This window comes from Pinus tabuliformis, chromosome 9 (genome assembly GCF_031772625.1).
Source record: "Pinus tabuliformis cultivar Carrire ecotype Pingquan chromosome 9, CPIR1, whole genome shotgun sequence".
Taxonomy (NCBI): domain Eukaryota; kingdom Viridiplantae; phylum Streptophyta; class Pinopsida; order Pinales; family Pinaceae; genus Pinus; species Pinus tabuliformis.
In genome coordinates this window covers 1,559,269,574-1,559,285,657 of record NC_142307.1, presented here as the reverse complement: position 1 = coordinate 1,559,285,657, position 16,084 = coordinate 1,559,269,574, and the positions used below count along the sequence as shown (strand labels likewise).

Here is a 16,084-nt window from a genome sequence, read left to right as displayed (position 1 = left end):
CTACCTCAGATCACTTGTTTCATGGAGAACCTGCTCAGAACTTTGATTTGCCTCAAATTCCAGTCTAGTCTTGTACAAGACCTTTTCTGCTTCTTCAGAGAGTAAAATTACCTGTGGCCAGAAGAAAGAAACAAAATAGAAAAGATAAAGAAGAGTGACTAGGTAGGGTGGGATCACCTCCACCGAAACTAGTCCAAGGAGAAAATGGGGTCTTAAAACCCTCAGAGCCTTAGGGTCAAAGAGAAACAGAGATAAATGATCCAATCCAATGATGCTTCAAATGAATCCAACCCCCTTGTATTTATAGATTTCCTTGAGGGGATTTTCTCCTTAATTAATTGAGTGAAATTCACATCAAACCCCAACTTTGGGCTTTTTTCCCCAGCTGCCCAAAACTTGCCCAAACATTGGGTATTTTGGGGTTTTCCCCTTTATCGAGGACTATAGCCTACGGGGATCGATAGGCTACTTCATCCCTTGGGCCAATTAATGCCTCAGGGACATTACAAACTATTTCTCTTGCAATTATGATTCTCTTCGGCACTTTGGAGATCTATCAAAAAATCACATGCAATAAGATCAATTGAGAAATGTGAGTGATTTCTCCAAGGCTAATTAGGGTGGCAATGATGTCCACCGAAATTGGATGATTACCAGCTAGGGTGGCAATGATGTCCATCACCGAACTAGTGAGAAGATCTCGTTTGAAACCCTCGAACATGACTTCCATGAGCCAAAATCCAATCACAAGAAAACATCGATCTCCTTTTATAAGGCTTCACTGGATCTTCTCCATGCTTTTGGATCTCTCCTATTAATATTTAATTGATTGCGTCACTTTTTCCACCAAATGACTTTTTAACCCCTTTTGGTAATAGTGATTTTACCCCTTTTTTATTAATAATAACTTATCCCTTTTATTTACTTTAATAATATAAGAGTGAGTTGGGGTAGAACTCCTTACTCTCCTTGGCAATTTTCCCCTCTTGCTAGCTTAAAGGAGACCATTAGGCAAGTGGAAATGCTACTTCTGCGCTCAAGAAATCAGGGACATTACATAAATTCACCAAAGCAATCATCTTGTCATCTCTTCTCAGTGAAGGAAGGTTTCATGAAATCCACTGTAGCACTATGATTACCGTCCCCTTGCATTGAAGGCAAGATCGAATTCACGTCAACAAGTGGAGCAATCCAACTAATGTACATCACTGGAAATTTATCTGCATTGTCATTTTAAAAGAGAGTCTTTATTAGTTTCAATAAATCATGGGTATAAACTCCAAAGTGCACATTTTGACATCAAGGTATAAAGTCTGAGCAATTTCTTGGTTAGTAAAATTTTTGAAAACCTGTTTCTCTAAAGCAACTTCAAGGACAAGAAATGAATAACTCTGAAGACTGCAAAATAGAACATGTCTTCGAAGTTCGAACCAATGTTACCAGACTCGGAATCGGCAATAAATCGGCGAGGCAAAAGAGCGAAGAGTTTTAATCGGATCGGGAAAAAATCGGCAAATTCATTTATAAAAATATACACATATATTGAATTAAAAAAACCATTTTTCATTAATATTGGGTAAAGGTATGTCCAAACAATGCATAATATCAATAGATGTCCAAAATATCATGAATAAATAAGTATCTCATATATGTTATGAGTCCACACATGATCCAAAGCACTGAGTCTTGAGTCCTTAGAAGCATATGCTTCTAAAAGTTTACAAAAAAGTTAAAAACTGCATACTAATCAGAAAAAAATCAGCAACTAAGAGTCTAAGACTCTTAAGAGTGAGAACTAGAAGCGATTCCTCCCACTCCTTCGCTTGCTTGACTCTCAAAGTTCTCCAAGTCATGAAGGCTGAAAAGAGGAGGCTCATCTAATTGAACCCATTCTGCCGCATTTGTAGCTTGCAAATCTAACTCTTCAAGGTCGATTGGTGAATGATCAATACCTGTCATTATCATGAGACATTGAAATGTGAATTAAAATTTCACTTTGAAGTTTGAACTTTAAACTTTTAAAGTACGAACTAGATTATGAAACCTTCAAATTCAAGCTCTCGAATCTCACCTTGTATTTGTTTGTTGCGAAGTCGTAGATTGTAATGGACAAATACAAGGTCATTCAAGCGCTTTTGTGTCAATCGGTTGCGCTTCTTAGAATGTATTTTCTCAAACATGCTCCAGTTGCGTTCACAACCTGAAGCACTGCATGCTTGGTTTAAGATTCGAATGGCAAATCTCTTCAAATCTGGCGTATCACTACCAAAGTTTTGCCACCAAAGACCTAGCAAGTGGTAAGGGTTTGTGAGTAGAAGACTAGAAGTACCAAATTAGTAAATAGTAAAAACTTAAAAAGAAAAGAAAATTTAATAAAACATTTAACATACAAAATAAAGTTTAAACAAATTTAATGAATTGATGAAGCCTTCAAGTTGGGTACCTGGCAACATCTTTGACCTTTGTCTTATAGCACTGGTATAGGCAAACAATTTAGATGGTGCCCTATAATCTTGTAGTTGGGAAAAGACACGACTTTGTTGTTCTGGATCAGGGAAGCACCTTTCCAAGCATGTCATAAGTCCTCTGCCAACCTCCCCATCCTCATTAAATTTGCTCTTATCATAAAAATATTGTGGGTTTAAGAAGTACCCAGCAGCATGTAAGGGGGAATGCAATTGCCTATCCCAACGTGCATCTATAATGTCCCAAAGAGGCATATACTTTGTCTCATCATCCCCATATCTTCTTTTGATGGCCTCCTTTGCGAGATCCATCGCCTCATAAATGTAACCCATAGCGGGTTTGTCACCATCAACCATCCTGAAAGTTCAAGCATTCAAATTTAAAGAAATATGAAACATTGTAAATAAAAAGAAGCTTGAAATGAAATTTAAAAAATGAAAAAGTTAAAAGACTAAAAGTACCTGAGAACTCTAACAAGGGACTCCGTCATAGCAATAATCTCTTCAGCATCTTTCCAGAAGCCATCATTAAACACAAGTGCAACAATTTCGATGCCTTCAGGGGTCTTGGAATGTTTAGATCCCATCCACTCAGGTCCCAAGAAGATCCTCTTCAGATTTATCTTTTGCTCAACCACAGATTGCAAAGATATGAAATTTGTTGCAAATCTAGTCACTGCAGGTCGAACAATTTCTTTACCTTCAGTGTATATTCTCATAGTGTTTAGGACAATAGTGTGGTTGTATAGGTATTTGGTTATGGATTTTGCCTTCTCCACAACCTCATGTATCCAATGAAGCTTACCAATGTCCTCAAGCATTAAATCTATGCAATGGGCAGCACAAGAGGTCCAAAAAATAGTGGGGTGCCTCATCTCAAAAAGTCTACCAACAGCCATATAATTCGCTGCATTATCAGTGACAATTTGTACAACATTTTCTTCTCCCACTTCTTGAACCTAAGTTGTAGGAAACGTGGCCCTAGGGGTCGTTTCCCCAGGGGAAACGAAACGAAACGCGTTTCCCCGTACCGTACGGCCTGGAAACGCGTTTCCGGCCATACAGCCACGTTTCCCGAAACGGAAACGTGGCCGTACGGCCGAAAACGCGTTTCCAGGCCGTACGGGCCACGTTTCCCCAAAAAAATAGTTGTTTTTTTTAATTTTTTTTTTAATTTGTTTTTAATTTTTTTTAGGGTTTCCAGGATGTTCTAGAATTTAGGGATATGCAATTCATGGTAATGTTAAATTCTTAAAGTGAAAGTGATATTCTCCTTTATTTTTCATTTTCATCCTTTTACTTAAATTTTTAACATTACCATGAAATGACTCAGGATGTTTGAGAGTGGTTTCGCCCTCATTGGATTTCATATGGAGAAAGTAGAATTTTAGATCTCACTCAAAATCCAGCAGACTTGTTTGTTTTTCAGGATTTCAGGATTGGAGGGATTGCAATGTTTCCATTGGATTTTATCATGTACTAGGGTATGGAACTTGTATTTAATCAAGAGAACCAAGCCCTCTATGCAGGGGAAACTCCCAATAATCAAGATCATGTAGGGTACTAGGGTATGAAACGTGTATTTAATCAAGTCAGCACTAAGGTCGTTCGACTATGTAGGAGGAGACTCCCAATACAATAGTGGTCCTTCTAAAGAATGGGATGTGGATCCAGAAAATCTTGATTTGGATCTCTCTCTTGCAGCCTTATAGTCTTTATTGTACTTGCAGCCTCATATAGTAATATAAATAAAGGCTGATTTTGAGATTTGGATATATAATAAAGGTTGCTTTTGGATATTCCGATATTTTTATTTTCATTATGTGATCATTCATGAGTAAATGTGATGTAAATTAAATCGTAATGTTTAAGTGTAATAAATTATAATGTATCATTTATGCTTTATGATTGATCTGTCCATCCATCACTCATGATGGTGCACCCTGTTTCTACCCATGATGAATGAAACTCAGCTAGCACAAGCATGACATCTTCAACACTCTCTAACAACATATCTGTCCTAAGGCTCTCTGATGTAGGGGCTTTGAACCCTGGACCTGCAGCAGCAATTGCATCAATCATAGCTTGCCAATAAGGACTTCTGGCACAGTGGAAAGGTATGTCAGAATAGTACCAAAAGTTAGCAATGGCCTTCCTTGCCTGACTATGGATATTTTTTTTCCAACCAGTGCCATCCAAGGTAGGTTGGGAACCGGGTTTTGTGCGGGGAGCAAAAAAGGTGTTTATGTTTCCACCTCCACTGTTGAAGGAAGGAGTTGCTGTTGAAGGACTGCCATGGCTTTGAGTTTGACTTGGCCTTGGAGGCATGTGTGGAAAACTTGGGAACGGCATTGAGGATTCAACAGATTGAGGTGACATGGGGCTAGTGGCAGAAAAAGTATCAACTCCAACATTTCCTATTTCAGCATTTTGCTTTGCTTTCTTGGCATTATGCTGCTCTAACATATCAAGGGCCAAGGCTGCTTGGTATTGGACATTCTCGTCAACTTTGCCGCAAATACCTATATCATGGCCAGGTATTTTTGCAAGGTGGAACTTGAATCTATAAATGCCTCCACTGCATTCCTTTTTGCAAAATTTACAAAGGAGCAAGGGTTTTCCGGGAATCTTGTCACAATAAGCCCAAGCAAAGTCCCGCTCTCTCGGCATTGTTGTTGCTTTGAACTTGTGTTTAATTTGTGGCTTCTGTTAAGATTTGGAGTCTGGCTTCTATTTAATTTGTGGCTCCTGTGAAAGACAACAAAAAATCAAATTAATATGGAATATGGCTCACGTTATGTAATATGGCAAGGGACAACAAGGACAGAACAGAAATGTGGAAGCAGGCATGGATTTTTCTCAATCTTTCCATGCATTCAAAGCTCATGAAAGTTAAAACATATAATTATAAACATTAAAAAAAATAAAGAGCTTATTCTCAGTAATAATGAGAACCCAAAATCAGAGAAATAAACATCACCTGCCTAATTGGAAAAACAGAGCATATATGAAAATTGGGACAGCTTTGAAAGTTAAAACATATAATTATAAACATTAAAAAAAATAAAGAGCTTATTCTCAGTAATAATGAGAACCCAAAATCAGAGAAATAAACATCACCTGCCTAATTGGAAAAACAGAGCATATATGAAAATTGGGACCTCAAGCAACTAGTTAGGTTGAAGTAAAACTGAAACTGTACCTCGTTGACACAATACTTTATAAGTTTATATAATTACTACCTCGTTGACACAATACTTTATATAATTACTGATTAGTATAAACTAGCTCTCTACAGTGGAAATGACAAACACAAAAAGAAAGGTAATGTTAGCTTTCTTCACTAAGTGCGGAACCTTCTAATGTTCAATAACAAATAAAGCCGCAATCAACGAACAATGATGCTAAACCAAACCATTATAATACTGCACATGACTAAACAACAGAAATATAGCATAATGACTGAATAATTACGAGTTCATGACATGAAACAGTGGCATCCTTTTATTAACTACCACTGCTGTGTCTTTACTTTTCAATTTTCTTAGTGATCAAACCATTTTTTTGCATCCCAATCGAATGATGTGAGGATAGCAAGCTATGGCTGCTAAGAATGGAATAAGTTGGCTTAAATAGCCGGCAGGTGCAGCCTCATCCGTGTTGAAGTGCGTGCTTGCAGCAGAAGGAGACTTTCTATGGCAGAGATATATCGTATCACTCCAAAACAAAGCTCATTAGTGACGGAAGAAATAAAGGAGGATCACGGTTCTTCTCTGCGAGTCTGCGATTCGCATCCCCTGATCACGCTGGCGGCTGCAGTGCTGCACACATTCATCATTATATATATATATTATATAGAGAGAGGAGTTACGGTTTACCTGAAGGCTCACGCAGGTATACGCTTGCGTCTTTATCGATTCTCAACAATGCGGCGTCGAATGCACAGGCTCTGCGGTGGTGTCGACTGTGCGGTGTCTGGACACTGGACGCGGGAGTATGGACGCTGGACGCTGGACGCGGGAGTATGGACGCTGGACGCGGGAGTGATAAATGCCACAAACAGAAACCCAGAACCCGATAAACCGAAACCCAAAAATTTTGGCGGGACTCGGAAAAAAATCGCAGAGTCGGAATAATCGGCAGACGCGCGAGTCAAAATCGCGTTGACCACGAGTCAAACTCGGTCAACGCGATTTGACTCCGGAAGATTCGACTCTACTCGTTTCGTGGCCGAGCCGATTGGGAATCGCGATTAATCGGCAGAATCGCCGATTCCTGTTTCACTGGTTCGAACACGTTTTGGGATTTCTAAGTACAATATATATTTGCCTCTCTGCCACATGCATGACACACATAACATATAATGCTACTTGTGTTCCTTAGCTGTGTGCAAATTGCTGAAAACTTCTTTGCATTCTCTGCAATAAATTTTTGGATCCGAGTAGTTTGGACAGGGTGTTCTCTAAGAGTCTGTTCTCTTTGTTTTTTCGCAGATCCTTAGTGTCACATGGAACCTCTAGTAATTCTCTGCTTTTAGTGTCTATTGCTTCTGATGTTTTTACTGTGATGTTTATTTTATTCTCTAATAATTTGTTTGAACACATATTTCTCTGCTGCTGCAGTTGTCCTTTTCCTTCTTAATGTTTGACACAACCTTCTCTGTTGTGTGTTTGGAAGTCGGATTTTCCTTGGTTTATCACACCTTCTGCAATTGGTCTGTGCCTTGCCTTTTTCATCAGTGTTTTGAAGTCCAAAAATATGGGTTTTCTGCTGTTGTTTGTGTCTCTTTGGGTTTGTCGTTCTTTGCATCTCCTTGGGAATTCCTGTTATTTGTGTCTGCTAAGGTTTGACGCAATTTGTCTGTTTGTTTGCTTGGTTGGGTCACTTTTATTCCATAGGCCTTTTTGTTTTTGTTTTTTTAATATTTCTAACATTTCCTAAAGTGGGAACTCGTTTAATATTTAAATCATTTTTTAATAAAAGAAAATTTCCTGACTTCATTACATGCTTTTGTATTTTGTCTTGTACTTGGTTGTACACTCTTTCTAAGGCTGTCATCGATGAACTTGACTTCAGTTTCCACAGGCTCAGGCTCCACTGTTGATTTGATGCCCTGTTGGAAAACGGATACACAAATACAAAGGAGACATGGAATATGATATTTTTATTACATTGGAGTTGTCTCATACAATGTGGCAGAGCACTTTAAATTTCATAAAAGGTTTTGCTAACTACTACCTAACTAGTTTATATCAATGACTCGTTAATTCATGGTGGTCACTTGTAGAATTGGAGCGTTAATACTTCCAAACATTTTCTGCAAACTTCCACTTCTTTATTTCTGACAATGATACTTGGTTTAACTATGCCACTTCACTCCATGATGTTCCCGATCAACCAGCCATTATTGTTAAAGATCTTGCACTTGTTATTCTTTAGTGACCACATGGTCCCGATAGCCATACTCAAATTCCAACCAAACAAATCCCAGGATGTTGAAAACTTGAAGGCTGAATTCTTTGAGCATAAAATAACTCTTTCAGGGGTCTAGATTCTATTGTGGATCTCTTTAGTTACAAGGATTTGCATGGATTTCTGCCTTCCTTGATATCATGTATTATTCATTCCATTTACAATTATGGAGTTAGAATGATCCGAGCAATTATCAGATCCGCCTGATTAGACACAGATTTGCCAAATTTGTAGGTGCAAACATGGCTCACTACATTTCCAAATGGGCAGAGGAAAATATATTATGGGCTAAAGGTCAAGTGTGTTTTAGAAGAAATCACAGCAATGCTGATCGTATTTTTATTCTCACAACCATCATTGATGAGGTGGAGTAAGTAAATGGAAGGTACACAATGGTTTTGTTCGCAAAGAATTTGCCACAGTACATGACACTTACCCTTGGAGAGGCTTAAGTTGTTAGGGTTTCATATTTGGTGTAATTGGTAACGTTTCTATGAGATGATGATTCGTAGGGTTGAGAGAAAATGGATAATACTAAGGACATACACCATATTATAAGGGTCAAACAGGGATACCCACTATCACCTACGCTCTTTCGGTTATATTCTTGAATTAGAAGACTGTATTGTAACATACATGGGCAAGACAAGTGGCTGCCATATCTTGGGTATCTCCATTGATAATTTATTGTTTGCAGTTATTATTGTTCCTCTATGTTGCACAGGAGCAAGTCCCAAAAATAATTTGATTATTTGGAAAGTTGGAAACATACTTACATGGAAACATGACAAGAATGCTACACAATGGAAATCAGAAGCAAATGCTACTTTGTGTTATCCAGGAATTATTGGTCAATCCTAGTAAAACCAAGATTATGGTTTTTAAATTTTGACGTCTGAAAAGGAGGCACTTAATACAATTCTGACTTTTAAGAAACCAGATGGTCTAGGTTTGTAACTCTTTGGACCATCCTTTAGATCAACTTAACAATAAAAACAATACTAAGGGGCATGGAAAATTTACAACCTTAGAAAGACTATGCTTCCAACTTCAGTTTAGGATATGTGGCCCAGGATTCGCCTCTTCTACTCTTTAGTTGCAGTTCTCACCTTTATGGTTGTGAGGCTTGGGTACCATATTTGAAGAAAATACATTCAAATTTTATTAAGGGCTTTATTACATTGCTCACAAATCACTTTTATGCCAGGAAAATGGTTCCACACTCAAATTATATTAGCCTAATTTGGCGCATGTCCCTTCTCACTTTAATTGTTTTCCATGTTGTGAGCATGTTACATAGGTTTGAAGGTATTCTCAATTACCACTCATGCAGTTCTAGATACCCTTACCTAGCTCCTCTATCTTCTCCTTCAGAATTTTTTGATCGGTGCTCCTTTCCTTATAAAGAGAGATTTGAACAAGTCTATTAGAGTAGAGATTTATAAAGCTGACTTGAGATCCACTTGGACTGAACCAAAAATAAACCCTCACTCCAATGCTTCATCATTACAGCCATTCTTATATTTATTTTAATAATCGTCTCATCTAGACTCTTTGTTGGACACCTAATCCACTAAGGGTTATGGTGTGGAAGTTAAACAGTGAAAGGAGTCCAAGAGACGTTGGAAGATTAATTCAATAGTCACAAGAATGTATTATAAGTGTACATCAATGTTAATAGAAAACGTAATTCATTGTTTTATCTTTCACACCCTATCTTCGCCATGGTTGTGTTTAACATGGTATCAGAGCTGTAGGCATATTCGTGCCCTACTCAAGTGTGAGCCACTTGTTTTATGGCCTTTACTTGCGTATCAGTTCCGCCTTCCGCCCATTGAAATTGCTGTCATACCTTGTTTTGTCATCATAGTTGCTGCCACGACCATTTCTATTTTGGATTCTGCCTTGAAGAGCGATTTGTGGTATGTGTTGTTTTTTTGTGATGAATGTTGAATGATTTGTGTTTAGGAAATCTTCTACACAAAGAAATGCTCAACTTCAAAGCAACTCTTCAATCTGGATCATTAGATTCTATCTAGTAGCACTGTATTCTTCTCCTATGGGGTGCTGGATGGTCAGGAAACATCTCAGCTACTGCTGCTGTGGCCCTAACTGGTTTGGGCATACCTACAATCATGAATGCGTTGCAATTGATCTCTCTCATTGTTTCCTGAGCCTGTCGTTCATTTTTCATTTCCACCAAGGCACTCACAACAAGCGTTCTTTGGATCCAGATAATCCAAGTGTTGTCTTGAGGATTGGTATTGTGACCAATGGTGAAAGGCTGGTAAGATAAACCATGCATTTCAACTTCTCTTCAAAAGCAACATACTCTTTTTGCTGTGTAGTGGTTAAAGACTGTTCTTTGTTAGTATGTCAGACCTTATCTCGGTGACTTCCAAAACGCCTCTTGGTGGCAACTAGCAAATCATTGGTGGGAGATAGATTGTCTACCGAGCTCACAGATGTCCGTTGATGATAAGGATAATCCTCATTTGAAGTAATTGGAGTAGTGTTTGACACCGGACATCATCAGTTTCTTCCACAGACGTTGTTGCTAGTGTAGGACTGAGCTCTCTTGTTGGATTTCAAACTTCAAGGCATTTGTCACTTCATTTGACAGGCACTCTTGGGCTATCGGTATCTCTAAAAGATGGTTCTGTCAATCTATCAAACACATGGACTCGCCAGTTATTAGAAGTATCAAGTGGAAATACAACGTGTATCAGGAACATATCCAACAATAGCTTAGCAGCAGGCGAGTTGAAGTTTGGACCAACTATATTTGGAGCTTCAAGACATTGCACTCATCATTTTTCATCAAAATCTCATGGTCGAATCAAAGGCATTGCCCTTGAGTTTGAGGTTGGAAACTTGGCAGTAACGGGGGAATCTGGAGGTGGTGTCGCATAGGATCCAACGACGACGAATAGACCCCAGAAACAAATGTCGGAATCAAAATCTTATAACTTAACGATGTTTCTTCTTCTACACTGGAATTCTTATCCATCCATTCATCGAGCTCTCTATGAGCCTCTAACAGAGAATCATAGAAATCATTGGTATCATAGAATTCTTCCACAGTTGAGTTGTCGAACAACGCTGGGAAATTGGCGTGGTTGGAATAACTCGGCTAGACAGAAGCAAAGAACTCTTTGGGGCGCCACACCAAGAAGTGTTAAGACACGTAGTAGAAAAAAATTGCGTTTGACATTCCGTGTTTTGAGTTGGTTGATTGAAATCCCAATATATACTTGATCTGCTACGACATCCATTTTTCATCATCACACAATTTACCTCTTCAATCTCTCGTTCCTTCAATCTCTTTGTGTGTCTTCATGTTAATTTTAGGTATGTTCTATGCTTAGAGCAATTTATTTCAATTTTCACAGTTAGCTCAATATCTTTTCCAGATTAGCAATCACATCAGCATTAAAGTAAACTGCAGATAGAACATAAACATAAATTGCAGAAGACAAGAGGACACAAGATGTGGCGCTAGCCAGGGACAAACCCCAGTGTGGGGAAACCCTTGATCAATTCTTCTTATATGTTCTTCAATAGTGCAGCAGAGAGAGAGAGAGAGAGAGAGTACATTTACAACAGAAGTCAACACTTTGACTTATCTAGATAAGAGCATAGATCATCTCTTAAGAAGATGATACATGAGATCAGTTGAAGACATGCTGCTTCAACTGATTCTCCAAGGTGACTCCTTCACTTATCATTGTGCTGCATCTCGTCATCATGCTGCACCTCACCGTGCTGCACCATGCTGCACCCATCATCACAATGTTGGACCTTATGACCATGCTGTATGCATCATACTGTTGCACCTTATGCTGCACTGCTGTCCCAGTGTTTAGCACTGCTGTACCTTGTGCACCATGCTGTCACCCATGTGCTTGCTACACCATTGCTGCTTTGTGTACTTGCTGCACCAAGAACCATACTGCTGTCCCAATGTGCTTGCAACACTATGCTTGCTGCACCTTGTTGATGTCGCTGTCCCATATACCATACTATTTCAGCACCATGAACTTGCTGCACAAAATATAGTTGTCCCATGTACCATACCACTATGTAGAGCCACCATGTACTTTCTGTTGCTGTTGTCCTATTGTGCCACTGCTGCACAATGTCATAGCTGTCCTAATCATTGTGCTGTTCCAACATGCTGCTGTCCCATCATTGTGCTGTCCAATGAGTTTGCAGCACCATGTACCTTTGTTGCCATGTCACAATTGTTGTCCCATCACAACTTGCTATGCTTGCCATGCTATACAGCCATGCTTACACTGATTCTTCTAACAACATTCTCATCATCAAATTATCCTCATACTTATACTTGAATGCCGGTGCGCTGTTGTAGTTCTGCAACTCTAGTTAGGGCATCAATAGTACCCTAACAACCACCTCTAAACTTGACAACAGTGCTTGAAAAGGGTGCGACTTACCTCCCTTGAGAAGGTGCTGTCCATACATCCCTTCACGCTGTCTATGGCAGCCTCCACGCTGTCCCTTTGACCCTTTATACGGCGGCTAAGGCTCTGCTGTCCACACAGCGCTTCATGCTCTCTAGGGTAGCCTACACGCTGTCCCTTTGACCCTTCATGCTGTGGCTAAGACTCTCTTGTTTGACTGCGGCTAGGGCAGCCTCATTCCTCCAACATCTAGGGCTACTACTCCTAGATTTCTCTTCCACTAAAACCCAAGACAAGTGGAGAGAAATCAAGATAGAAGTGTGTGTAGAAATGACTATCAAGTCATCTCCTTTTATGCTAAAACGTTGAGCACATGTGGGGTTTATTTGGTTGCTGGCTGACCTTGACAAATTGTCTTATAACACAAATAAATTCATAACTCCATGAATACTTATTAGAATCGGATGATATTTAGATCAATCCTACACCTCTCGATGAGAGGGATCCAAGAAAAATATCAACTGTCATAAATAAGATGACCCACATGGAGTTTGGCCCTAGCTGCCAATTTTAACACTTCCTCATTATAGAAAAACAAATTCCTGTACTTTCAGTCATAATATTCAGTTTTTCAGTAATTTGAAGCTTTTGGGATTGTTGTTTAGTGCTTCAGGCCCACACCCAATTCAATCATATGTGATTTCAGGTCATTGGTTGCTTAATGCCAATAAATGCAGGTGGACCTTGATTGAGGTTTGTGCATTATAGTTCAGTTTGTGGGGTTTTTGAAGATTTGAAGCAGTTTGGACATTGGAGGCCATTGAGAGTTGCTCTGCTTTGGCATACTGAGAAAAATATCAACACAAAGTGATAGAGCATTTGATTTGGGTTGTTCAGTAATTGATCCTATCAGGCTACTTAGATCAAGGTGTGCCATCACTTTTTCTTATGATTTTGCATTTTACATGATGGGAGATGAGATACTCAGGGATAAGATGACACCAAGGCAGATAGAATTGAAACAAAACTGTTTTGAACATCATGAAAGCAATATTTTGTGGAGGAAAGTCATTCTTGCTTGCTGGTTGCACATTGGTTATTTGGTGCAAATTTACAGAGGATTTTGTTGTGTCTTTGTATTGTGAGTGGGTGTTACTTTTCCTCATTGGGTCATAGTTGTGATTAGTTTTTTAAAAATGTGTAATTTTGACAATGGAGAATATGGCTCGAATTACTAAAATATTAGAGTTCTTGAAAACTATGATACATTCCATTGATCATGATATAGTGAAAATTAGCAAGAACACTCTGTGATATTAAAACATGTCTACAATATACACAGGAGAAGGTAGAATTTTTGGAGCTTGAATCTCAACTTCAACAAGAAGAATTACAACAATGGAGTCATCATTCTGAACTTGTTTCTGTTTAGAACATTGAGACAAACTCCCATAAGAAACAAGTCAATAATGTTTTAGTTGATTCAGATCCAGTGCCCAATGAAGCAACAAATTTACATGCAAATGTAAAAATTCAACATACACTTCCCAAGCCCATCATAAGACCTTGGGAAGAGCTTCTCCATAACAAGCACATAATTGGTCTTGGATATGAGAAGGATGTGCCCTTTCATATTCCAAATTACTCAAAGCTCATCCAGTTTCAGAGCGTTGGATTTCTTTATGACAGTTCATCCTCAACCGTTCTAGATCCTGCTCCTCTTCCACAACAACCACAACAAATTGTTAAATGCCAACATTGTGACTGAGTTGGCCATATGAAAGATCACTGTTTTGATCTTCATCCATGTGAGCACTATCATAAAACCACTCATTCTTCAAATAGATGCTTCAAAAACAAGCCTCCTACAAGAAAAAAGATTCATCTTGGATGGATCGCTTCTTGACAATGGGCTTCAACAACCAAGAAGATATTTCAATCATATGTCATAACTTGTTCTAGAGTATTAAACAGTCTTGCAGTTGAGTTTTCTCCATCATCTCAACTTGTATTTGACACAGGGTGAAGTGATGGTCATATACAAGTTTCAAAGCCACATCAAGCGAGCCTGAGCCACAAGCTGCCATACCAGATTCAGAGTTGTAGCCAGAGACAAAGATGCTCCTGAGCATGCCTCGGTTGCTGGTCAACCTTCTATGCGGGGTTGAGACCTCCCTTTTCAGGTTGAGCTTCTCCCTCTTCAAAGAATTGGGGACACTTCCTCTATCAAAACACATCAACTTCTTGCTAGATTTGGAAGAGTTCTAGGAATTGCATTAAGCATTCCAGAGTTGGTGGTCATCCTTAAACCATCGCAAGTTGAGACCTCCCTTTTCAGGTTGAGGTTCTCCCTTTTTTACGTAGGTTGTAGACCACCCTTTTTCAGGTTGAAGGTCTCCCTCTCCAAAGCATTAGGGACACTTCCTTTAGCATAATATTTTAGCTTCTTGCCAGATTTGGAAGAGTTTCGGGAACTGCACTAAGTGTTCCAGTGTTGGTGGTCATCCTTAAACCATCAACTTATACCAACATTTTAGAGAGCACATTCAACCTAGTGCTGCCATGCATATTTTTGCACATTTTGTATTACAACTCTCTTCTTGGACTCATACATACCCCTTCGGATTAAGGGGGTGAATGTTGGACACCTAATCCACTAAGGGTTATGGTGTGGAAGTTAAACAATCAAAGGAGTCTAAGAGACGTTGGAAGATGAATCTAACAGTCACAAGAATGTATTATAAATGTACATCAATGTTAATAGAAAACATAATTCCCTGTTTTCTCTTTCACATCCCGTCTTCGCCATGGTTGTGTTTAACACTCTTGGTTACAATAAATTGCAATAATGTTGCAACATGAGGATCCCTCTAGTTCAACTTTGTGTTTGTTCTCATTGGTTATGTTTTAGTTTTCGAGGTTACTTAAAAAGTGTTTACACCATGTTCGGTTGTTCTTCATAAGATTAGATATACAAGGTGTATGATTAGCCCCTGGAGGGTCTATGATGGATATGCATATTGGAGATGGTGTACTTAGTGATTGCCTGATTTCAATTGGGTGCTTGCTTGTCCCTTATGGCATTGAAAATCTTCAAACAAATTGGTGACATTCTACATGTTGGCCACATGGAGGAGTTTGCTTGCATGAAGATTGCCCTACATTGGAGGAGAAGTGTTTGGTCTTCTAAAGGATGGCATTGAGTCCTAGACAACATGGAGGTATGGTGTTGACTTGGGGATGCTTGGGTTGTGATAGTGTTCATGTAGGGGGATTGGACCCATTGAAAAACATGGCTTAGGAGGAGGGTTGGAGGCCTTGGAGACTTGAGTGTTGGACACATCTTGTGGTGTATTGTGGCATTGGAGTCTTGCTTGTGTACGACATCACCTTGGAGCCTGGCATGTGTAACCTTGGAGTATAACACTCTACATGTTTAAGCCTACTTGTGGCTTTGCAGGTTGCTTGTAAGGGTATGAGCCTACATATGTATTGTTTGCCTCCCTTACCTGTCATTTATGTAGAGGAGGGAGAGTCCTTTCATATCATCTTGTTCTTGATCACTCGTGTTAGAGATGTGACCAGAGGAGCACACTAGTCCTAACTACCAGACGATTGATCACATCTTCTCACTTTGAGCCATTATTAAGGAGGCTTGTCATTGCTCTTCGAAGGTTTATAGTTGTTTTGTATACTTTCGAAAAGCATCTGACATAGTCCCAA

General features: G+C 39.2%; 2 protein-coding genes across 15 annotated transcripts in view; one reads left to right on the top strand and one right to left on the bottom strand.

The window, feature by feature from the left end:
* The window catches only part of GCT (RNA polymerase II transcription mediator), a 300,003-nt gene that overhangs the window by 65,638 nt on the left and 218,281 nt on the right, over positions 1-16,084 (top strand). The gene's annotated exons all lie outside the window — the stretch shown is intronic.
* LOC149154565 (uncharacterized) lies at positions 1,543-2,946 on the bottom strand. Its single transcript, XM_089441271.1, has 3 exons — positions 2,444-2,946; positions 2,072-2,287; positions 1,543-1,952 (listed from the first exon to the last, which is right to left on the bottom strand). The coding sequence occupies exons 1-3, from the start codon at positions 2,820-2,822 to the stop codon at positions 1,783-1,785; spliced, it is 765 nt and encodes a 254-aa protein (XP_089297397.1). The 5' UTR covers positions 2,823-2,946; the 3' UTR covers positions 1,543-1,782.

Coding starts and splice junctions, on each gene's coding strand:
- LOC149154565 (XM_089441271.1), bottom strand. CDS start 2,822: ATGGTTGATGGTGACAAACCCGCTATGGGTTACATTTATGAGGCGATG. Junction 2,288..2,443: donor AAGGTCAAAGATGTTGCCAG/GTACCCAACTTG, acceptor ACCACTTGCTAG/GTCTTTGGTGGCAAAACTTT. Junction 1,953..2,071: donor TCGCAACAAACAAATACAAG/GTGAGATTCGAG, acceptor TGATAATGACAG/GTATTGATCATTCACCAATC.